At 42.8% G+C, this 25067-nt stretch overlaps 1 protein-coding gene across 5 annotated transcripts in view; it reads right to left on the reverse strand.

Annotated features, from left to right (window-relative positions):
- Window positions 1-25067, reverse strand: part of LOC131701857 (forkhead-associated domain-containing protein 1-like) — a 40180-nt gene that overhangs the window by 14835 nt on the left and 278 nt on the right. For all 5 annotated transcript variants that reach the window (XM_059002372.1, XM_059002369.1, XM_059002371.1 and 2 more), the window contains exons 2-22: window positions 23609-23716; window positions 21329-21535; window positions 20313-20580; window positions 19461-19555; window positions 18744-18956; window positions 18106-18229; window positions 17654-17784; window positions 16254-16331; window positions 15078-15182; window positions 13688-13795; window positions 11085-11237; window positions 10530-10725; window positions 9833-9903; window positions 9234-9371; window positions 8010-8105; window positions 6918-7007; window positions 6561-6744; window positions 5448-5583; window positions 2412-2518; window positions 455-614; window positions 201-324 (exon numbers count right to left, since the gene is read on the reverse strand). In XM_059002372.1, the coding sequence (XP_058858355.1) occupies window positions 201-324; window positions 455-614; window positions 2412-2518; window positions 5448-5583; window positions 6561-6744; window positions 6918-7007; window positions 8010-8105; window positions 9234-9371; window positions 9833-9903; window positions 10530-10725; window positions 11085-11237; window positions 13688-13795; window positions 15078-15182; window positions 16254-16331; window positions 17654-17784; window positions 18106-18229; window positions 18744-18956; window positions 19461-19555; window positions 20313-20580; window positions 21329-21535; window positions 23609-23704 (2880 nt within the window). In that variant the 5' untranslated portion in view covers window positions 23705-23716. The remainder of the gene's footprint in view (window positions 1-200; window positions 325-454; window positions 615-2411; window positions 2519-5447; window positions 5584-6560; window positions 6745-6917; window positions 7008-8009; window positions 8106-9233; window positions 9372-9832; window positions 9904-10529; window positions 10726-11084; window positions 11238-13687; window positions 13796-15077; window positions 15183-16253; window positions 16332-17653; window positions 17785-18105; window positions 18230-18743; window positions 18957-19460; window positions 19556-20312; window positions 20581-21328; window positions 21536-23608; window positions 23717-25067) is intronic.

Consider the following 25067-nt stretch of genomic DNA (forward strand, 5'->3'; position numbering starts at 1 on the left):
TATAGAAATATGATTTCAATCAACTCCTGTGCTTGTGAAAGCGGAGGGAGATGGTGGAAGATGGAGAGCAGAAACAAAGGGAAAATCGGAAAACTTCTGAGGTTTGCCACATTTGGAAAAAGCACTGACACGAGTTTTTCTTGGCCAGGGCCAGCCCCGCACTGGAAATGAGGTATTAGTTTGTCACTTGTGGCTGTTACCTCTGTGTGTTCGGGTGTCTGGCTGTCTCTCCCCTCTCCTTTGGGTTCCTCCTCAAGCTTCTCGCACTGAGATTCCTTCTCATTCAATATGCTCCGCTGCCTCTCCAGATCAGCCTTACACTGCCTGTCAGGAAGCGGAGAGCACTCTGAATCAGGAGGGAGGAGGCAACTGCAAACTTACAACTGGCTGAGTCACCCACTTGTGATTCCCACACTCTCATCACAGACACCGGTAATGGTGTGCAATGTCCTACCGGAGTTCCTCCACTGCGCTCTGCAGCTCTGCTTTCTTCTTCTCCACCAGCTCAGACATCCCTGCCAGCTGCTTTCTGAGCGTGCTCAGCTCAGTCCTCTGGTCCCTCACGATGGCTCGGTTCTGCTCCAGTTCCATCTTCTGTTTCTCACTCAGCTCTCCTAAAACCACAGAGGGAGAGAGCAATGGATTGGGAGACCTCATTTGTGCATATGCAGTCAACATTAATCACGTCAGGGAAAGCAGCAAATGGTTACTGACAGTGCAAAAAGAATCAGAATGCGTTGTAAAAGACTTACTGTAACTATTCCCAACTCCTTTGCGATTTCACTCACCTTCCTAGTAACCAGTCGTTACTTTTCCTATGACAGCTGTGTTTTCAATGCTGACTATGTTACTTCATGGACTACTTGAAGTTCAAGTGACACATTGAAATATATGCAAAGTGCGAGCGATATACTTGACTAATAGCATTGAAAATATAAAAACATGTTTTCTATAATTCTTTCATCTAGGAGACGTACAGAGTGTTGGTATTATTCTACATACATGAAATGTTTATAGGATAAGTCTCCAGATTGCCTATCTGTATTACCTGTCTGCCATGTACTCAGTTTATGCAATCAAATAAACAACGGGTTCACTTTGAGCGGTCTTAACCAATTTAATAAAACAAAGCGAAAACACACATTGCCGAAATGGTTTTGTTTCAACCTCAGCTACTGCAATGCAAATCTAATGATGTTTTCCTACGGATTTTGAAATAGTAAAGCTGGTCTCTGCCTGGCTGTAAGTTTGTTCAATCGTCTCCAGTCAATATCACTGCACACAAGTCGGATGAACTCATCAGCGACCCCTTGACATTAGAGAGGCGTTGTGAATAAGTTAACATTCTGAAAAGGTTATTTTGTGCTGATTTATCTCTCCAACAGCGAAGGCAATAACCGAGGGACACTAATATGCTGTAAATCTTCACAGTGCAGTAAGGGTCCTTGTTTCTTGTGCCCTATACTTGCATGACATTAACAAACAACTTACTGGTGCTGAATCCTGAGCAAAAAATTCACTTTGACAATATTATTTGGAAAATAATAATTTCATGCTAATTGTCTCTTTTGTGTAACATTTTACTTAAAACATGGCAAAGCAACCTGTTATTAATAGTATCATTTTAAGTTGAGATATATCCTCCACAGATTGGCTTGTTCTAACAGACAGACACAAACAATCATCTGTGTGATCTATTCAATTGATCTAAATGATGTTTAGAGCATTATAATAGGGCCTGGCTGTCAAAATCCCATTCAGTATGGGGGTTTTCTTAGAGGGAAGCCCTCTCAAACACATAATGGAACTTTGTTATTTGAAAATTAAAGACATTGATAAAGACTTCTGTTCTAAAAGTTTGCCTAGTTTAATTGATTTTTGGATCACTTTCTAATTCAACTGTCACCTCACTGCTGCCACCTACAGGAGGACTGAAGCTCAACGGTAGACCTTGGTGCACGCTAACAAGCCAATTGCCACTTTACTCCTGCTGACCCTGAGCAATGGATGTTACCAAGCTTCTGAATCCTGGAGGGAAGGACCGGTCTGGGAAGTCTCTGGGAACTATCCACAGACAACTTTCCTACCTAACTTTGAGCGCACCCTTTAAGACACCCAGCCAACATCAGCAACTTGGCAGGACCAGGGTTCAAACCCTGCTCATATGACTCACCCTGCACTCCAAGCGGCAGCTTCATTTTATAACTCAAGTATAACTGCATTCTCACTACGAGTTTAAGACAGGGCAATGCACTCTGTACTGTACATTGTTCTACTTCTTTTAAACTGAAAGGCATTTGATTTGAAAGCACAGATCTCTGGCTATTTGGGGATCATTTATTAGGAGATTTTGCACTAGCTGAGTAACATTGGTGTTTAATAGAAATACTGAATATGAATGTATGTTAAACCTGTCATGTCTGACATCCTGGCATTCGCCCCCGCCAGGTCGTTGCTGAGTCCCACGATGACGTCTCTCTGCGACAGGATCTCTCGCTGGGCCTCCACTAACCCTGCCCTGGAGAGAAGCACACACAGGGAGGCAGCTCTGAGTCCATGTGGATGGGAGCAGGGGCTGTACCTGCTGAGCTCATTCTCAAAGCTGGTTCGCTAGTCTGGAAAATGTTCTTATTTGTTAAACAGAATCTAAAAGTGTTACTACTTAACTGCAACAGAATAGGTAACAGCAGGGTAGTGGAATTGAGTAGCTTAGTGCTGGGCTGCAGTGTGGAAGACTGCGAGTCTGAACACCTTAGTTTTTGGTAACTTGTACATCAGTTAGGAGTGTTATGGTAAAGAGCCATTGAAAGAATCTCAAATGACAACATGTTTTAAAATGAGAAATTCCAATACAAATACTTCTTTCCTGCCATTAAATATGTCCCAGTAACAAGAAAGGTCATTTAAAATGAAAAATGTAAGTGAAACCCGAACTGTGGAAGGCAGAGGGCTTCAGTAGCTTAGTGGTTAAAGTGTTGGGGCTGCATTGTGAAAGGTGGGTTTCAGTAGCTCAGTGGTTAGAGAAAGTGCTGGGCTGCTGTGTGGAAGACAGTGTGTTTGAGTAGCTCAATGGTTAGAGAAAGTGCTGGGCTGCACTGTAGAAGGTGGTAGATTTTAGTATCTCAGTAGCCAGTATCATGTACATCAACAAAGAGTGCTAGAGTAATGAGCCATTAAAATCTGCTTTATAATGAGAAAATCTTTCTAGCCATTAGATACGTTCCAATAAGGGAAAATACTATTTTATGAAATGTATTAAATATTAAGAGTATAAGGCCACATGGCACAGTGTACTACTAACTACCCAGCCTGCCTCTCAGTCGCTCACTTGCAATGAAATTATTGCTCTTGATTAATGAGACAAAGTATTGTGTTGTAAAAATACATTTCAGCAGATGCAGACAGCATGAGACAGTACTGCTTTCCCTGTTAAGTAAGTATAAATTACTAAGTAATAACTGGGAGCTGCATTATGCATGTCTTCATGAATGGAGGATTTTTTGGTATACATTATTTATCAGGAAATCTCCTTCAAAGACACCTGCATGTGCAGTCTTAGTGGTAATGGGCTGCATCAATCTACAAGGAATACAGCTGCAAGTCTGAATACAAGGGCATCAGTGTGTCAGTCTACAAGTCTGGGATCTAATGGAGATCACCTCCTCATTACAACAAAGGCTCCGACAGCAGTCTCACAGCTCTGAGCTCTAATGCTCTCTGCAGTATCTTCTTTGACAAGTTGATATGAATGTAAAGCACCACTGTGGTCTCAATACAGCTCTTAGAATCACGTCTAACCTCTTACTTACAAATGGTACACCACAGTGTAACGTACACGTTGTACTGCATGATTCTGAGAACTCTGCTGATGCCCCAGGGGTGCTAGAAACATGTTCACCATGTGAAAACTGACACAAATAATACAGTGAATCAAAGCAACAAGAATACATTAGTTAAGGAAACTGTGATATTTCATACCTGTACAAAGTTGTACTTTGAAATAGTCCTTTTCAGATTTTATATGCACTGAAAAAACATCTTACAGTCAACCCTTTTGATATCACTTCCAAGGGTCTGAACACCAGTAAAGATGAGTTGACTTCAATCAGGAGTTCACCAATAAACTGGCAAATTAAAGCATTAAACCACAAAGTTTTGATGCAACAAACATGCCTGTTTTTATGTGGACTTTAAAATATACTGAAGACATTGCACTGATTACAATCATGTTCATTAATAATGGCCAAAGCTTGTTTCAGTATCCCAGTGCGTGCAGCTGTACATCTATTATAGTGGCCATGAATTGTGTAACTGTGCAGCGCTCTCATCACACATGCAATAGGCCATTACTTCATCTCGTTAGCGCATGACAGTGCTGGCAGGGGTCGATGCAGAAATCAAAGCAAAAAAGTAGACATCATATATCAAGGGGGCCCTTACAGTCAATGGCCTTCAAAGAACGAACGCAGGGCTGTTCAACAATGGCTCCTCAGCCATATGTGTCTCATTGAGCTCCACACAGTATCTCATTTAAGGTGTTTAATTTGGAAAGATCAATCTACAGTCTATAGCAGGGGTCTCCAACCCTGGTCCTGAAGAGCCCCAAATCCTCAGGTTTTATAGGTGTGTCTAGTCACCAATGGCTATAGATAGAAATACAGTCAAAATGCAGCTAGTGCCTACTTCAGTCTCTGACAGTACGTTTCTTTTATAAGGATCTATAAGAACTCCTTGGTAATTGGTATGGCAAAAAGGTTGGAGAGCTCTGGTTCAGACTCAATTATACTTCAAATTACAATTACAGCCCCATTGTTTGCTGAAATTACAATTACAATTACATTTTGTTCAATTACAGTTCCAGTTACAACTATGCCTGCAGTAAATTTAATTATACAAAAAAATAACATAAACCTCTACGCACATTAACATGTTACGCACTTTTTGTAATCAATCATATACTACATTATATTTTTGAAAAAATGTAATAAAAATATTTAAAAAACAAACATGCTATATAACTAAAAGTCACTAAACGTGTTTGAAAGTATGAAAACAATGACTGCTCAATGTAAAACACAACCTGGATTAAGCTTGGTAAGGGGTGTCCTTGTATAGAACTCATAACTCACTGATATATTTGAATTTAAGTATATTTAATGTGGACTGGTGGTCCCTCATCAAGCTACTGTATCGTTCTTTGTTTGCTAAACGCAATTAGATTTGATTTGCTTAAGCTGCTTCAAGCTAACAATATCAAGCTAACAATGCTGCTGTAATTGTAATTGAGGATAATTATAGGGCGTAATTACAATTGCAATTACGCAGGTGTGCCAAAGTCCAGGTTCAATACAATGATATTGTCATTGCAATTAATTACAAATTACAGTGTTACACTGTAATCGACCTCAGGTGTGCTCTGGTCTGATGCAGATCGTGTTGTTACTGACCTGAGGGCAACAAGCTGTGGGCAGACTGCTGGGGCTGAGGGATTCGGGGGGGCTGAGGGAGTCGGGGGGGCTGAGGGAGTCGGGGGGGCTGGGGGAGCAGGGGCAGGCTGTCTGCTCTCCAGCTTCTTCTCAGCTTCTACAACACATTGAAGAAAAAAAAACACACACACTCAGTGATACTGTAGCAGGCCAGGGACACACAGGAGGATACTTTCAAAAAGCTTGGTAAATCTCGGTTAATAAAGCTCTCAAGTTAAAAATAACTTTTGTTACAAACTAACTAGCAACAAGTAACTACCTTAATAATTTAAGAAACAGGTCTAAGGAACTGTACGTTTTGTAACTTTAGTACATTTGTTTTCCTAAAAAGATTGGTGCAAATTACATTTTGGTGTAGCGACTGTGATAAATATAGCCCATAGTGTTCAGGAAATGCAATGTCTGGAAAACAACCAACAGCAAAATAAGAAGGGATTTATGTTCACTATATATTCTAGAATATATTATTGACTATAATATACAGTATAATAATTTACTCCATTAAGTGCAGTTTACACATGTTGTTGGGTAGTCATTCAGGAGGCCTTGACATGGTTTATCCTCTATAGTGACTTGAAGGGGAGCACAGTGATCCCATTGCTGTTAAGGCAATCCACAGCAAACAACCACTGCTCTGCATGTAGAACTGAAGTGACCTGTACTTTGCAACAACAGAACCATAGTGAAAGAGTAGGATCGCCCCCTTGTGGTTAACATTGAGAATACAAGTTTGTACAATTACTATTGTGCTGTCTATGTATAGATGTTTCATCTGAATGCAGGAGCTGCTCTTTGGTTCTAGTTACCTGACATAAATATATGTAACCTAAACAAGATCAATCAAATTGTCTTTCTAGAAGCAAGAGCCAGCGCCATCTAGTGACCTAACAAGTTTCCTTTGGTTTTGCAGGCAATACACTGCTGATCTAGCCTACATTCCATAAGTCTATGGCAGGCAAACAGAACGGAAAAGCAGATGTGAAACTCCTAGTCAAGGTACTAATAGCATACCTTTAAAACAACAATTAAAATAAAAAATTGCAATAAGAACCACTAAGAATGGTTGAGCCTTACCTCTGAGTCTGGCTCGCAGTGCTGTCCTCTCCTCCTCCAGCACCCCCTGCTTGTGGCTAAGCTTGAGCAGCCTGTCCTCCAGAGCCACGATGGTGCGGGAGTGCTGTCGGACCTGCTCCCTGTACTGGGCCGTCTCCTCTCGCTGCTTCTCCCTCTCCTCCTCCACTTCCGCCCGCATCGCCGCCTGTCCAGACACACAGCTCCCAGTCACACTGCGTTCTCATTGGCAATGCACAGCTGGCAGTTTGAGGACACTGCTCCCTCGTTAGTTCACTGACTTGTACAGGTACTATACGGTGTACGGACCCACTGTCTCCTGCTGAGACACTTAGCAAGCATTCTGTACAGTCCACTCACCTCTGTTTTCCTGGCTGACTCCAGTGCTTGAGTGAGCTCATTCTGTCGTGATTTCAAAGTCTCCTCTTCTTGTGATTTTGCTTCCATCAACTGCGAGCAGAAAAGACTTTTTAAACTGGTTCAAATATGGTGACACACAGTGAATACCTTCAGCATCCATAACGTCCGATTCAACTGTGATGCAAAATCCAGGGAAAACACGTGCTCCTTAACACCAGCAACAGAGTAAGCCCCTCACAACAAGCAACACAGAACTTTAGAACTCCGGCAGGAAAAGAATGCTCACCAGAGATTCTAAAAAATGTGTGTGTAGAATTGAATGCCCATCCTCAGGGGGGGATGCTTGGATGTAGCATTCCACCACTCAGGTGGGCATTACATTCTCATATCACACCCTGCCTCATGCATTATTCTCTATATAATTCCACGTTTATCAGTATAACTGCATTGTTGTAGGATGTATGATTGCATTTCTGCTGTTGCTGCAGCATGACCCACTTCTCGGCTTCACCTTGTACTGAAAAGAGTTAATGAAAGGGTTATAAGTACAAAACCAAGATTGAGGGTGCAGCTGTATGTGGGTAGTGTAATGCTGCCAGAATGTTTTATTGACTGAGAAAGGGGCAATTAACAGTTGTCAGGTCAAGATATTACTGGCACACAGAGATAAGCCAGCAACTAAGCTTTGCACGCAAGGAGTGCAGAGACTGTATAAAACAGCAGCACTTCGAGATGCATTTGAGAAGCATCAAGATCCTCTGTGAACACACACCAGCACTGTGTCCGAAGCTTCTTCCAGAGATTGGTAACTGATATCATTGCTTCATTTCTGTTAATAACTAGTGACCTCATTATTATGTATAATGACAATGATTAAGCTGTAAAAGTGTGACTTGATTATTGAATCAATAAAGGAAACTTGTTAAATTCAAATTAAATCATTATTGCGTGCACTCCTTCAGAGAAATACATAAATAATTAAGTTTCCCTACAGCACCTCACAATGCACCCAAGGCGTGGGGCGGCTACACCACAACGACACACACCCTGTCGTGCAATATTGCTTCAATAGCAGGCAGGTGTGTTCAATACCTCTCTCAGCTCTCTGTACTGACTCTCCATCACCTCCAGTTTCCTGCGCTCCTCTGCCATGTGCTCTCGCTCCACCCTCAGGGACTCTTCAAGACACTGCCAGGGAGACAGAGCACACTGCTCAGTTACCAGAGCTCGGACAGTCTTATTTGCTTTCCATAATTCCTCCTAAGTAGCATTTTGGTGCTTTCTTGTACCCCGATAACCACTACACATGTAATGACACCTGGGACAGGACCCCAGAGAAGCTGCCAGGCAGATGAATTACTAAAACACTGCACTCACTGGCCGATGCCGTCTCCTCTACACAGAGAGGTATTCTTTCCTAGCAGGGCTGTTACTGCACTACAGTGACATACTGCAATATTCTGCACCAGCAAAGAGAATAGCATTTTGGGTGATTCTGCAAGAAATTGCATGAACCAGCCAACATGTTTTATTTTAAATGAGCTTATTATAGAATTTGCACACTAGAGACTTTCCCATATCCCAGTGTCAGCTGTTGGTCACACCACTTCAAAAGGAACTGTATTTGCAGCAGCTGTGTGTTCTGAAGGAAATTCAAAGACTCCCCAGGGAGATTAATTCCCAGCCTCCAACTTGATGCCCCCTCTCGACCTCAATGGCAGTACGATTCGATAATTCACAAACTTAGTTAAAAGGCAAAAACTAAACTTTCAGGGAAAGACTAAACTAAAACAGGTGGGGTCTCCATGTTATTAATCCAACAAAAATTCCAATGCATTCCAATGAGATGAATAACTTTGTTCTATCATTTTCTTCCAAATGAGCATACTGACAGTACATAGAGTAATACTGAAAACACTAAAATTAAAAAGGGGGGATTCACCAGGTACGATTGGCCACTATGCTCCTTCTGTTTCTAGGGTACATAGAAAACCGTGCGTTTTTTAATGGAAAATGGAATAATGTATATGCTTCATTCCTGGTTTTATTAAGAGTTAAATAAGACTCATCCGTGCTTGTTACCTATACACTGTACAGCTCAAATTAAAACCTGGAATAGGTGAAGCTGCTATGCAATAGGAGTCTTATTTCCATCTATGTGCTTTTTGAGTTGAAATTACATTATATCAAAAATGCAGTCCAGACAGGTTAAGAATTCAATAGTCGACAACAAAAATGTGTCTGGGAGCTACTGTATGAACAGGCTCTCTGAGTATGTTAGAGGTTACAACTGATAAGCAGCTCTCTCAAACAGACCTGCTGGCTTTGCTCCTCTGCTGCTTCCTTCAAGCGTTTCAGTTCGTCCTGCTGCTGGTTCTCATGCTCTTTCTTCAGCATCTCCTCCCTTTCCTGCAGCAAAGCATCCTGGGAACCCTGCAGCTCCTCCAGACGGGCCTGGGCAGACAGTGGTTCAGACTCACTCTCATTCAAACATTTTTACTGAGGTTTAAACTCTAGATAGACCAGCAGGCTGGTTCACTAACTTCATTTGATAAGGGAAAGGATTTTGATGGTCTCAACCTAGCCTTCAATCCTAATAGGCATCGGTCTTCATCACAGTCCACACAATTCAGCACAGATGTCTGCTTGAGAGAGGCCCAGGACTGAATGGCAGGCAGGCAGGCAGGGGATATTCAGGTCTGAGCTGAGGTGTACTCTCGCATGCAGAGTTGTGAGGGGAAGCTCTCATGGTGTCTACAGGCAATGTGCCAATAATGTGCCAAGGACTTTACAAAATGGATCACGTCTGTAATTTAGGGCCATGCCAAATCCAATATTGCAGACAGGTCCTAATAAAGAGACCAAGGAGGCAGATAGGTAGATAGATTAATCTGGAAAGCAGACTGTTTGCTCACCTGTAAAGCGCTGCTCTTATCCTCTGCCTCTTGGTGGCGCTGCCACAAGTTCTTGATACAGCCTGGGATTCCTGCAACCCAGTGTATTTAAATCAAGACAGGAGCAAATGCTTAGTGAATCTAGACCACAGAAGCTCCAGTAAATCATACATGCTAGTGACATTCCACTTGGTATGGGTGTGAAATATCACAGTTAACTATTATGGATTTTACTTTTTGTTTAGGTAAAATGTATTAAATCTGTTTCAGTCATCACATCCTGGGGACTTTAAAAAAAGTTTCAAACACCCTGAAAGACCTATCTAACATGTCTTCTCTTTTGATAACAAGCGGTAGAGTGTAAGCATTAAGCTGTCCCCCTGCACGTTGTGGATGTAAGAGACAGACAGAACAAATGTGACATTCCTGACATCCACTGGGGCAGGGTGTTGCAGGGAGGGAGCTCAATGGTTACACTCTGATATACCAGCTGAACTCGGGGTAGTTTATTGTTCTGAAACATATTTTCTGAGAGGAACCACTCAATTGTAAAGAATAAAACCAGGAAGAGCTTCAGAAAGAATCAGATACTGATTGTTCTGGGAATTATTTCTTCTAGTGATTTTATTATTTATTATTATTTTTTGAAAATGTGCCTGTGTACTTTCTTTAAAATATGTTTTGTTTGACAGGCAGACTAAAGTTCTGTCCTACTCACCTTCCGTGTTGCTGGACACATCAATCCCAGCATCCCGCAGGGCCTGCTCCACCTCCTGTTGCAATGATAACTCCCGGAGCAGCATCTCCACAGCCACTCTCTGGACCCAGCTCAGGGACGGGTCGACACACAGCTGCTGCAGAGCTTCCACCTCTCTTTTCAGAGCAGGTGCCGAACGGGCTTCCTTCAGACGGGGCTTGGCAAAAAAGACAGGGACCAAATGTTAGGGGATAGCTTACAAGAGAAAACACCTGGTAGCTATTATGGAGTACACAAATAGCCATGGACTTGCCAAGTGCACAACAATAATTAATTTCCAGTGATAACTGGCAGGAATAATTGCTGGCAAGTTTTGCCGAGTGTAAAACGGCCTCTGGACAAACCAACCATTCTGTTAAATCTGGTTTCGCCAAATGTTGAATCTGAAAAATCATACAGGGCTCTGACAGTGTTTTCTGTGTTAAAAATACCCCAGTTAGAAGGGACTCTGTCCACTACAATTGCACAAACAGGCCGGGACCTGGACAGGTCAGTGTGTGTGTGAATGCTTGTTACCTGGCATTCCTCTAGTGTGTTTTTCAACTTGTCTGCGTTGGCCGCTCTCTCGTCCAGTTCAGAGGTCTTCCCCTCCAGCTGCTTCTGTAGCTCCCCCACCTTCTCTTTAAGCTGTTCTCTCTCCTCAATGATCTCCTTCATCTGTTCAATAACCTGGAGGGGACACAGAGCAGAGACGTCCTGAACAGCAATCTCAACAGGCTTCCTGAGGACTCAGCAACACTTCCTAGATTCTCCTACTTAAGGGTAGAGTAAAACAGCCCTGCCTTGTGGTTGTTCAAGTCACTTCAAGATTACTGTAAAGTTGCAGCTAGTGAACTTTCAAAAAAGCCTCTATCACTCCCCTCCTCAAAAAACCTACCCTCGACCCCACCTCCCTCCAGAGCTACCGTCCTGTCTCCCTCCTACCCTTCCTCTCCAAAACCCTCGAGCGGACTGTACACCGCCAGCTCTCTGCTTTCCTGTCCAACCACTCTCTGCTTGACCCTCTCCAATCTGGCTTCCGCTCTGCTCACTCCACTGAAACCGCCCTCCTGTCTGTCACCAACTCACTTAAGTGTGCCCGAGCTGCCTCTCTCTCCTCTGTCCTAATTCTCCTCGACCTCTCTGCTGCCTTTGACACTGTTGATCACTCTATTCTACTATCATCTCTTGCTGACCTGGGGATCTCTGGCACTGCTCTGGCCTGGTTCTCCTCCTACCTCTCCAACCGCACTTACCAGGTAACCTGGCGTGGAGCAACCTCCACACCTCACCCTCTCTTGACTGGAGTCCCCCAAGGGTCAGTCTTGGGTCCTCTCCTGTTCTCTCTCTACACCCGCTCCCTGGGCCCCCTCATCGCATCCTATGGTTTCTCATACCATTTCTATGCTGATGATGCTCAGATTTTCCTCTCCTTCCCCACCTCTGACTCCACCATCTCCTCCCGTATCTCTACCTGTCTGTCTGCTATTTCCTCCTGGATGCACTCGCATCACCTCAAACTCAACCTCTCTAAATCTGACCTCCTTTTCTTTCCCTCCTCCTCCCCCTCCTCTGATCTCTCTATCTCTGTTCCTCTGGAATCTACCACACTCTCTCCCTCTTCCTCAGCTAAGAACCTTGGAGTCACCCTGGACCCCTGCCTCTCTTATTCCCAGCACATCTCCACTCTGGCACGCACTTGCAGATTCTTCCTGAGCAACATCCGAAGAATCCGACCCTTCCTCACCAACTATGCTACCCAGCTCCTGGTCCAGGCCCTGGTACTCTCCCGCCTAGACTACTGCAACTCCCTCCTGGCTGGCCTCCCTGCGTCCGCCACCCGTCCGCTCCAGCTCATCCAGAACTCTGCTGCTCGCCTGGTGTTCTCTCTACCTCGCTTCGCCCACGCTACTCCACTACTCCGCTCGCTCCACTGGCTCCCGATCACCGCTCGCATCCAGTTCAAGACTCTTGTACTAGCCTACAGATGCCTTGATCAGACTGCACCCAGCTACCTCCAGACCCTCATCTCTCCCTACACCCCCACTCGACCTCTCCGCTCCGCCTGCACTAGAAGACTGGCTCTACCTCCGCTACGCTCCCCTGCCTCCCGAGCCCGCTCCTTCTCCACCCTTGCTCCGCAGTGGTGGAACGACCTTCCTACAGATGTCAGGACTGCCCAGTCCCTGACCACATTCCGGCGCCTCCTTAAGACTCACCTCTTCAAACAGCACCTGTAGAACTCCTCTGTTGTATCCTGGGACACTATCACCCTTCATTTAAATATGCTTTATTTTGCTCTTATCTGCCCCCTATTTTACTGCATTTAATCCTGTACCTCAGAATATTGTAATCTGCCAAGTGTTTAATCTGTAGTATTTTGTACTTAATCATATCCTGATGTAACTATCACTACTTAATCATATCCTGATGTAACTTTCACTATTATCTGCTGTATTATTAAATTGTGGTTTGTCACACTTGAGAATTATTGTATTTCTTGTTCTTATTGTATGACTTATATTGTAACACTTGAATGTATTTGTATTTGCTTGCGATTGTAAGTCGCCCTGGATAAGGGCGTCTGCTAAGAAATAAATAATAATAATAATAAAGTGTAGGTGGTCTGAATGATCCGACTGCGGAACCGCTCCAACTGGAGAGAAACAGGGCTGCTTCATCCATCACACACATATGAACATTGTAAGGGCTACTGGCACTGGCTGCAGTCAGGCACCATGAGTGTTTCCTCTCACAGCTCTGAAAGCCAGACAGACTCAATCCTGACCTGAACACTGGTTCAAACAGAATGCTCCTCAATCTTGACCTGAACACTGGTGCTCAGAATGCTCCTCAATCCTGCCCTGAACACTGGTTCTCAGAATGCTCCTCAATCCTGACCCGAACACTGGTTCTCAGAATGCTTCTCAATCCTGACCCGAACACTGGTTCTCAGAATGCTCCTCAATCCTGACCCGAACACTGGTTCTCAGAATGCTCCTCAATCCTGACCCGAACACTGGTTCTCAGAATGCTCCTCAATCCTGATCTTAACACTGGTTCAAATAGAATGAGAATTGGGGCCCACTAGGTCACCATGATTCCCTGTACCTGTACAATTTACAATGAACAGTTCTCACCCGGGCTTGTGTCTGCTCCAGGTGTACCCTGGCGAGCTGCTCCCGGAGCCCCGTCTCCTGCAGCTGATGCCTGCCTCTCTCCAGCTCCTCCTGCAGCCGGGCCTGGGCCTGTAATGATGACAGGACAGCAGAGCTGATGAATGGGACTTAGTGTTCATGCATACAAGGCATGGCAAAGTGCTCCGAGTGCTGCAGAGGCCTTCCATGGAAAGCAACCTCAAGCAGGTGGGCAGATTTCCAGAGTGGAAAACTGGGACATTTTCTTATCTTCAATTGAACTCCGAAGCAGTTAAACTCAAAGTATATAATAACACATCATTAAAAAATTAAACATTTCTGAAAATGGCTGTGTTAAGCCAAACACAATAAGGACTAACTTAAAAGGCTAACTTGGCTGATGGTAGTTACAAGATTACTGGGAAAGTCTGATTTTTTTGGTGCATTTTGTGGCCACATAGATACAGGGTTTGATACTGTCACCAAAATTGTGAATTCACCAACCCCAAATAAAATAACATTTAGAATTTTTTGTACAGAACCTTCCATTATTCTGCGCTGTGCCTACTGTCCACCTGAGAAGTTAAAACAGGTGATCGTTCGCCAACACATTTGACACGACAAGCTTATATATATATAGGAGCAATACCTTTCCAAATTCAAGGTGTTAACTAAATTACTGGAAAACATGTATTCAGTAATAAGCGCTTGGTATGCCGTAAAACACAGTAAATATAGTACATTTAGGAAACACCATTATTAAGGAATACAAGGAAATAACAAGAAATTCAGACAATAAATAAAATGAAAACAATTATGAAAAAAATGTAACTGAGCTTCAGTCATATGATATTCTTAACTTAACAAAAAAGGGAAGTATAAATGACTGGTATAAAATATATATTGCATGTTAAATGTTTTGTATATATACATGTATATTTAGCGTTCTGGTGCCAAAGTGGCAAGAAATATTGAAAACTAATTTACTACATTTGACTGCCGTAACTGAGATTTGAAGGTAGCAGCAGGCTAGTTTGTTGCCGAGCAACCTAATCCAGTTGTAAGGGCTGAGTATGCCTGGAAAGACTGTCGCCTAGCAACCCCTGCAGGTGTTCAGGTACTGTACATTAATTAGTTAACAGATAATGGGGTAGATTTAGCTTCCCCCCCAGTGTAAAGTTACTCCAAAACTACAAAGAAACAACTGAGGTGTAGGTAAAACCCCAGAAAAAGTGTTTATTTCTACAGACAAAACTCTGAAAAACTGAAGCCTGGCTGTGTCTGACTGTGCTGCTTCATCTCATTAGGCCCAAGTACTGCAGGTAATGTAAAGTAGAGACACAATTGCCTGCTCCACATGAGCTTGTGTTTAAGAAGGTCCCGCGGAGCCTACCTGTCTGTCCTCAGCCAGCCTGCCTTTCATGCCTTCCTGCTCGGAGTGATGCTTCTCAGTGTCAGCCTCCAGCTCCTTCACTTGTTGCTCCATCTGCTTCAAGCGCTGAACGAGAATCAACCACAATCAATCAATCCAGATGACTCAATTGAGAACAGATTCTCATTTACCACGACAACCTGGCGAGTCTGAATGGGTGTATGGTACGTATGGGTGCATGCATGGATGTTTGCACCGGTGTATGTCTGGGTGTATGCACGGATTTTGACGGGGTGAACAATGCGAGAAACGCTAAAAGTTAGACAAGTCAACTTTTAATGTTTGACTTGCTCGTTTAGACTATAATAATAATAATAATAATAATAATAATAATAATAATAATAATAATTCTATTAATAATTAATTATTATTTGCAGTTGTTTTTATTTTTATTTTTTAGACCAGATCCAGTGTACAGCAAGCAACTATTTCTGCTGTTTGTAGCGTACTACTGCTTTCTTACAGGATTCCACTGTGGTGGTCTGGGTAGAGCATAGCAACAAGACCTACAAACAATGCAATAGGTCATTTCTCTAGAAAGTTAGCTGAACCTGTTTTGACAGTACTTTAGTTCAACCTACTTCCATTTTCTTTATTTATTTATTTTTTATATGGAAAACCACAAACTGAAATCCCAGACTGGGCTGCTGGCGGTGTGTCTACTTGACCTGATGACCTGAGAGAAAATAAAAACACAGCAGGGAAGCGTTTTCAGGTAGAGTATCTGTAATAAGAACAGGGCGCTTGCACAACACAACATAGTGGAAATCGTGATGCTGGGTCTTTACTAACAAGTTTCATCACAATTCAATAAGCGGTTTAGAGGCGAGAAGTACACAGTACCACTGCCTCAACTATATCCCAATCGTCAAGGATTTCATCTCCTGCAGGGGATGATACAACATTATTAATGAGATAAAACACACATGAGACTATGACAATGTTCCTAGATCTATTAATAGCTGTGGGTGGGCAATCTGGGTTTTGGGGGAACGCTTGTAACAACCTGCAATTGGCATAGACATATATTCAAATCAAACCAACAAGTCACTCTAAGTTATAAGAGACACAAGCAAACAACCAAGCATCCATCCAAGACAACATACAATAATAATGTTAAGGATGGGAGATACTCACTTTTTTGAGAGCGACCACTTCAGTTTCTCGGGCCACCAGCTCCTCTTCGTGTTTCTTGGTCTCCCTCCTATTTGAAAACTGAGAAATAAACCATAGCTTACCAGCAGTGTCAGGTTGTACACAAGTGTCCCTTCCGATCTCTTTCTCAAATAAGAACACAAACTAAAAACAGTAATGTTTTCAACAGCAGCACAGACTCTATTGGTCAGCTATAATGTGCACTGTGAAATCAATTTATCAGTACAGAATTAGATTAATAAGTAGCTTTAGATGTAATTTGATTTATTTGTTCCACTTTGGAGAACTGTAACTTGCTTGAACAGTTCCTAATAAACCCTGGAACTCACTGCTGTGCAATAGGAGTCAATCCCTGTGACGTCTTCATTCCATTCAAATCATGTGACAATGTGACCTTTCAATTCTGATGACCCCGCCTCTTATACATAGAGTTTATGGGGCCAGCCAAGTTTAAAAGGCCATTTTGTTACATGATTTACAGTAAGCGATTCAGGAGACAAATTCACAGCAACGAAGTTCAAAGACAGTTAAAAAACGATAACTCAATCTCCAGCAACAGAACCCAGAACCACTGAACATAATTGCAAACATCACAAACAGCAACATTCCCTTTAAGACACATTGCCTTTCATTGGATGATTTCAGGTCATCATTTCTTATCTACTGTTCTTCATTATTTTGACTTGGAATATCCTTGACAGTGAGGCACTGTCACAAAGACGGCCGGAGTGGGTGGCGTCAGACCAGAAGCAGGAAATAAACAGACAGAGAGGTGTGGTTTGGTGGAGCTGAGCGAATGCTTTCGCTCAGCATTTAATAAACAGAACAGAAAATAAAAGGTTTGAACACAAAACACGGGACACGGCACTATACGCCAAAATAAAAAGACAAACAAAACGTACTACACTTAAACAGACAGACGAACAAACACGGTGAGTGAAAACACTTCTAATTACTTTACTTTGTTTTATTTTCTCCTTCTCTCTCTCCCGTTCTCCACTCACCGAACACCCAACCCCGAGTGAAAGCTACGTGTCTCTATATATACTGTTGTGCTGGGATTCAATTACTAATTAATTATTCACTTGAATCCCAGCACGTGAATTCATTACGTGCAACCCCGTGCTCACATATTACATTTAACCAGCACGTGAAGTGATCTGTGCCCTCCTCGTGCCTAAATACAAATCTATATTTTAAATCACACGTGAAACACAGACCCGTTTATATCCCGTGTACCAATGACTATACACCGACATTAACACACGCACGCACCATACAACACATAATATGCACACAGGGGCGGGGCACATTGCCACAGGCACACACAGGTGGTGCTGGAAGAATCCCACAGGTGCACGAGAGAGGCACGGTTTCCATACCTTGGCGGTCATGGATGCCAGCTGAATGTCCTTCTCACGGATTTGCTTGTGCAGCTTCTCCACCTCGCCGCCCAGCCGCATGACCTGCTGTTCCCGGGCAGAGACATCCCGCTGCAGACTGGTCACCAGCCCTGAGGGGAGGGGGGCGCAGACTTATTCTACTTTGTGATCGGATGCTCATTTTCCCCAAACAACAGGAATTTTCTGTGTTCAATGACTAGAGATAACCCAAGCCTGAAGTTCGGGTATGTGTGTAAAACATGTCAAATAATCCAACAGCACTATTATTTCATGCTGCCACAGATGAGAGAATTGTACATTGAACAGGTTCTTATTTTGAGTGTAGACCTGGGATTTTCCATTGTAAATATTATCTCACTCACTATTCCAGTGCAACTTGTGCTCATGTTTATACTGGCTTTAACAGTGGGATATCCTCTCATTCCCAGTACCTGCAGACATGGAGCTGTCTCTGCGGAGCCTCTCGTTCTCGGTCTTCAGGCTGCTGATCTCCAGGTCTCTCTCACTGAAGGCGTGCCTCAGGACTTCACTTGAGCCTGTCTTGAGCTTGATCATCTCACAGGGGACAGAAAAATGAATCACTCATTTAAATATGAACACTTGCATAATACTTTCCTTTTTAAATGGAGTTAACATAGAGGACTGTACCTGGTCAATTGGCATTATAAAATACTGCAGATTATATTACTGCTAAACATGGCAGAGAAAACAGGCACAATAACAGCTACTATTCCCAGCCCATGCGGTTTTCTGTCTTTTACTTTCTTGCTCATTTTGGATTTAAAAAAAGCGTGAGGTCCTGCACAAATTCCGGTCCTGGTATTAGCAGATCAAGATTGTATTTTCTGGGACGTCCCCAGGAAACGACAGCATCTTGGAATGTCCTATAGCAGGGTTAGAAACTCACACGGCAACCAGCCCTGGATATAACTACATGAAGAACTCCTAACAGTTTCATGCTGTAATAAATGCAAAGCATATACAGTACATTTAGCTCAAATTCCTGGCACCTACTCAATGTATGAATATACCTGGGTGCAGGACTGTGAGTTTCTGGTCTCTCCAGTACCTGTTCCTTGAGCTCCTGGATCTCCTCTTTCTTGCTCTCCAGTGTCTTCAGTGTGTGGATGATCTCTGTGTCTCCACGGCCCTGTGCCAGCTGCTGCTTCAGAGCAGCGATCTCGTCCCGGAGGCTGGCGATAACCGCGTCCTTGCGCCGCGACTCCCCTTCGAACACCTGCAGCCTGCTCACCTCGTCCCCCTGCCGCAAGAGCCTCTGCTCCTGTGTGCCGCAATCTTAAATGTTATTTCAACTGAAATATTATTTCCCATTGATAGCACAATCAATCGATCTTACAGTATTTCTTCTCTTTGAATATGAAGAGAAACTTGATGTCTACTCTTCACGTGCATCTGGAACACCAGCTTGGAACCATTAACCCAGCCCCCTTCTACACTCCTTGTGGATATAAGAAATACTATGTTCTATGTAGTATTTCTTACTGTGTACTGTGTTGCAGGGGGGCAGGTTCATGGTTACACTGTGGTGTACCAGATGTACTTGGAGGGTAACAAAGGGATAACAAGCAGGGGCAATGTGGGAAAACTCACTTGCCCTAGACTGGAGGGACCACCCTTTCTCTTAGCAGGTCAGTATCAAAGCCTATCCAATCCTTGCTTCTCCTGGTCACTGTAGGTTAAGGTGTCCTGTGGTGATTTTATGAGGTGGTCCTGTGTCTATGTTGTTGTCACCAAACTCACCAAATAAAGTAATAAAAATGATTACCTTCTCCTGAAGCAAGAGCTCGAGGGCCTGAGGTGAGAGAGACCGGGGCCCGTTTGTGAATGAGCGCCCCACTCCAGCACTGCCCGTCCAGTTTCCTAAAACATACTTGTATTAAGATTCTGTAGTACTTGTTCAACTCACAATGTTACACATAAGGAGGTCTATTTTAATGATCTTGGAAGATCTTAAAACTCTTTATTAATCCTGTCATTATTTTCTAAACAGGATTCATGCTAAGAAAATATTTCCGTAAACGTGGCCTGTCATGCACTTCCGTTCACTATGGAGGTCTCAGATGTGCCGTTTTGAAAGAAACACGTGTTTTAGCAAATTTGCATGTGCTGTTTATTAAAACATGCTTTCAACTGCACTTCCGTGTCCAACACCTCCTGTCATTAATCAACCACCTGACTCCCCTATTGACTGATATCCTTATCAGCCAGTAGCAGGCTTCGAGCCTGAGGTGAAATGGGCTGATGTGAAGCAAGTGAGAACTTTCTTTAAACTAGTGTGTGGCCAGTCACTGCAATTCCAATGCTCCTGGTGTGGAGCAGACCCTGCTACACCCTGCACCCCTTGATTACTCTGGAAGACTGAATCAATCCTCTAGCATTGTGACGAATCAACAAGGCTGCACTTGTATTCTGATGGCAAGGGCTACTTTCAAGGCGATAATGCACCCATCCACCGTGCCTGAAAGCCATGTTGTGTCAAGGCTGGATAAAGAGTGGCCAAATCCAATGTAAGGTACGGATCCCAATAAAGTTGCAGTGTATATGGCAAAAGGAAAAGGATTTATGGAATAATTGTGGCTGCTAAAACTGCTTTAAACCAAGCCGAGTCCTGCTGTACCTGTTCTGAGTGAGGGTGCTCCATACTCTACAGAGTTCATGGGGCCCCCACCTCTCCTGTTTCCCGCGCTAGCAGGCCGGGTCCTGATGGGCGGGTGAGGGATGGCCCCGGGGGCCCCCCCCTGGGTCCAGGGAGTCGGAGAGGAGGGCTGGGGCTGCAGGGAGGGCAGCTGAGAGAGGGGTGCTGGGGAAGGGGGCGGTCTGGGGTCCTTAATGATCTGGAGGTGTCCCTGCCAAGCTGTGCGCTGAGACACTGGGGGGCAGGAGAGCTGCAGCAAAGACAGGAATACATACTATTAGTGTGGCAGTAAGGGCATTGCAGTTTCTATGATTTATCACCATCATTAAAAAGCTCAATTCAAGTTAGGATTCAATTTACTTAATTTCCTATACAAACTAAATAAGTTATATACATAACATAGACCCCTGTTAGCACTCATTTTGGACTACCTAAGGTGACGTACTGTAAGGTAGAATAAGATTTGTGCTAATCAGGCTCTGTTAGCTGAAAGTTTTGGATAAACAGACTTCATCTGAGCCAAAGTGAAAATAAATTCTTGAAAACAAAAAGAAAAGCAGCAAAACTATAGGTGCCATGTGAGGATAATGCTATGTGAAAGAGAAGTAAGAAACAAGAGTCCTGTTTTGGGGAAGCTTGATGAAGCAGCAGAACGGAGAAATATGTGCGTCAGAAAGAGGCACAGGAAGACGTATTACCATATTATTTTTCATTTCCATTTTTAGTTGAAAACCTTTGACTTTTCGTCAAATTCCTAAGGTTTCTTAAAAGCTTGGCAGTATAAACCACAAATCATACAGTACGTACCCACACTAATTAACTACAGACAAAAAAAAACACGCTATTTGTAGGAGTATTCACACATGATTTAGTCTGCCATATAAAAGGGTTATTTTACAGTACAACTGTTGATGCTTCTCGGAGGCATGTCAGAACAGCCTCTTCAGAGTGACTGGAATGCTTGCAGTGGTCTGTATCTGATTCAAAGCCAGCAGTACCGAGGGTGTGTTCTCCACCGCCAGCTCGTAGCAGGGCCCCCCGAGGCCGAAGCGGAGCACGTCTCCCGGGGCCAGGCGCACCGCAGCGTTCTGGATCCGGCAGTCATTGACGAAGGAGCCGTGGTAGGAGTTGAAGTCTCGGAGCACAAAGCTGCCCTCCAAATCACTGAACTCGATCAGGGCATGGCGCTCCTCCATTCCCGCTGTCTGGAGAACAGAGGAAACCAAAATCATGAGCGTGGACAACCCACACTGTGATGAAAGAGAGGCAGAAAGAAAGAAAGAAAGACATTAATAAGTTCAATAACAAACATTTCCACCATAAGTCTATCCCAATGTTAATTATTGAATGTATTAAGTTTATTTTAGTATTTCTAAATTGAGCACTGTTGAGTGTTTAATAGTTATGAAAGAAAGAAAGTAATTTAGTTTTTTAAAACATTTACACTGTATATGACTAAGTTCAAAGAAATAGAACAATGGTCATACATTTTATTGCAAATATACACATAGGTCCCCATATCACGTCAACGGTTATTTACTTTCATTATAAAAAAAAAACATAGCTATGTGACAGAGATCGAATGATTCTTGGTGTTAGATCTCCCTCTCGACCTGTGAGGGCACGGTGTAAGAGGAACAGAGTACCCTTAATTAAATGGCACGACAATTTATTCCGTAGGGTAGGTGGAAGTCGGTCATTTAGGAGAGGAATGGAGCTACGGTATCCAAACTCAATGACCCCGATGGTAAACGGTGTGGCATCCGAGGATTGGAGGAGCAGATGCGCTCGTTAACTTAGGGGTCATGAGCGAGGATATAAATAGGGGGGTAGCGTACGTGATCTGTTCCTTTTGTGAATGGTTAGAAAGAACCAAAAGGAAACCCTGCAATTTGTGAGAACCGTGAGTGTTGTATTTGTTAGTCTGTCTTGTAAAATTGTTCTGTTTGTGTCGTTTTAAGACTACTAACAGTATCCGGAACTGCAGCCGCAGGCAAGCAACAAATCCGGACACCAGGACTTCCCTGTTTCACAACGTACTGTCTTTTCACCACAAGCACTTAAATCAGGCACCGTAGGAACTGTGTCTGTGTCTTTGTGTTTTGTGTGGGTGATAAAACTGGACATTTTATGGTTGCAGGTCAAACCCGTGGGAGTTTACAAAAACTGAAGTGATACACGCCGCTGTAATCACTTCCATTATTATTTACAGGTATTTGCATTTAAGGTTCTGGACATTGTAATTTATCAATAAACACCCTTGCACCTGTTAGTAATTGTCTGTGTGATTCGTACCTGCACTGCACTCACCTGTATCCACTCACCACTTTGCCACAAGCCTATATAACTAAATGAATTTAGATGGCTTGTATCACATGACTTGCATCAAATACTTTGCATCAGATAGTGATGATGTCACAGTAAGATTAAGACGCATTCAGTGCTATAACTATTATATACTGATTTATTCTTAATCTTTTAAAAATCCAGTTCTGATTCTTTCTATCAATGACCCATCTTCATATAGTCCATTGTAATTTTCATTGAAAAGACGGAAAAAGTTGCTGAAGAGAATACCGCTAAGTGGCTGAGGTACCCGGCCAATTGTGATGTCACCGTTTTGACTTTGCAGCTGAATGGAATTCCCAGAGGTGAGAATATTGAGGTCATAAATTGATGTCATTGATTGTGTTTCTTTGTGATGTGTTGTTGCATACACCAGGCGAAAGGTGTACTCTGATTGGTTGACAGAGCCTCAACAGTTTTCAATCTATACTGTGACAGTTTAGAAGGTAACCATGACACACTGTAGTAATCTAAGGCAGGTTCCAGAGAGGAGACTTTGTTTTTACACAACTTAACCTAAAGTTTAGCTAACTATCTATATTATATAAAACGTATGGTAATCGACTGAATACATTTTGGTGTCAAATATGAAAACTCTTTAATAATAATAATATATTTATTATATATAGCGCCTTTCATAGTGGACCACCATCACAAAGCGCTTTCCAGAGACAGGCTTTGAACTGTGCATTATATGCAGAGTCACTTACAATAGGACATTGATTTAACATCTCATCCATAGGATGGAGCACAAGGAGGTTAAGTGACTTGCTCAGGGTGACACAATGAGTCAGTGGCAGAGGTGGGATTTGAACCGGTGACCTTCTGGTTACATGCCCTGGACTTTAACCACTAGACCACTGGCTTTTTGAAGCATCATTTAAAATGTGTCTACTAGTTGTCCATGCTAGTCTTGCGATTACACCTCTTACCTGCAAACACAGATCACTGTCTTCATGCCTCCCCACTGTGGTGCTCTTGGGTCGTAACATGAAAGTCCCCTCGGAGGTTTTCAGATAACCCTTCATTCTCCACTTTATCTGCAAAACACAATTTCACAATTTAGTACAGGCAACATGGCTTAGTCGTTAAAACCAGAACACGTATCACATGTGATAATAACTTACTGTACAAAGATAGGAATAAAAAGTAATCCTGAAATGAGTGAACCCCTTTCTCTCGTGGTGCAATCTACATGGACAGCATGTTGAAAATCTAATTGTAACATTCAAGTTTCATCAAATGATTCTCAAGATGTAGCCTTGATTAGCACAACCAACCACAAGAGAGAAATTAAGAATGGTCTCCAGAAGCAAATGAATAATATACAACAGATACTGATAAACCAAAGCCTGACCTCTTGAACAAGTGGGTCACCATGACCTCTCAACTCTCAGGAGCCAAGTGCAAATCATTGGATCTCCAGACAGACCTGACAGATGGGACTCTATGACTGCCTCTGCTCTTACCATTCACTATAGGCATCCCTCATAAAGAGAACAATGGTTCACTTCAAACATAAATAAAATATACTTATTGGAATAAAGCAATTAGTCCAATTAATTTACTTCTGAAAGATCTCAGAGGCAATTATTCATCAATAAAAATGCATTTGTGTTTTTTCAGCAAAGACCATCCAACACACATAGTAGAATACCACACAAAACACATTTAATTGGACCCTGTAATAATATTAACATGAACTTTATTTAAAAACAAACAAACATCCTAACCTGCCACTTTTAATGGTTTGTCACAAGCCAGGTGTGAAAAAAAGAATGGCTCAAACTGCTGTGTAATTGGGAGTCTTCAAGCTCTGTCTCGGTAATATCTGCCATGCTTTCTTCATTTGTTTGTATATTTAAAAATATATATATATATATTTTAATTCCTAATCATGAAACACACACCCACACGTACAGTATCGTTATAGGAGTCCCAGGGGGTAGGAGAATCGAATAATGGAAACTGTAAAAACGTCAGATACACAGTAGTTATAATATCATATGCAAATGTGGTAGATTTGTTCAATACTTTCACTCCTTTTCATTGCAGAAATGCTGAAAGTAAATATAAATACACACATACATAAATAAACGCATTAATAAATGGGCAGCAGTGTGGAGTAGTGGTTAGGGCTCTGGACTCTTGACCAGAGGGTCGTGGGTTCAATCCCCAGTGGGGGACACTGCTGCTGTACCCTTGAGCAAGGTACTTTACCTAGATTGCTCCAGTAAAAACCCAACTGTATAAATGGGTAATTGTATGTAAAAATAATGTGATATCTTGTAACAACTGTAAGTCGCCCTGGATAAGGGCGTCTGCTGAAATACATAATAACGCTGCAAGGGTTGACGTAGAACGGGCCTTTTTAACTATTAAATAACGACC

The sequence above is a fragment of the Acipenser ruthenus genome, chromosome 27 (genome assembly GCF_902713425.1).
Source record: "Acipenser ruthenus chromosome 27, fAciRut3.2 maternal haplotype, whole genome shotgun sequence".
In the NCBI taxonomy this organism is placed as follows: Eukaryota; Metazoa; Chordata; class Actinopteri; order Acipenseriformes; family Acipenseridae; genus Acipenser; species Acipenser ruthenus.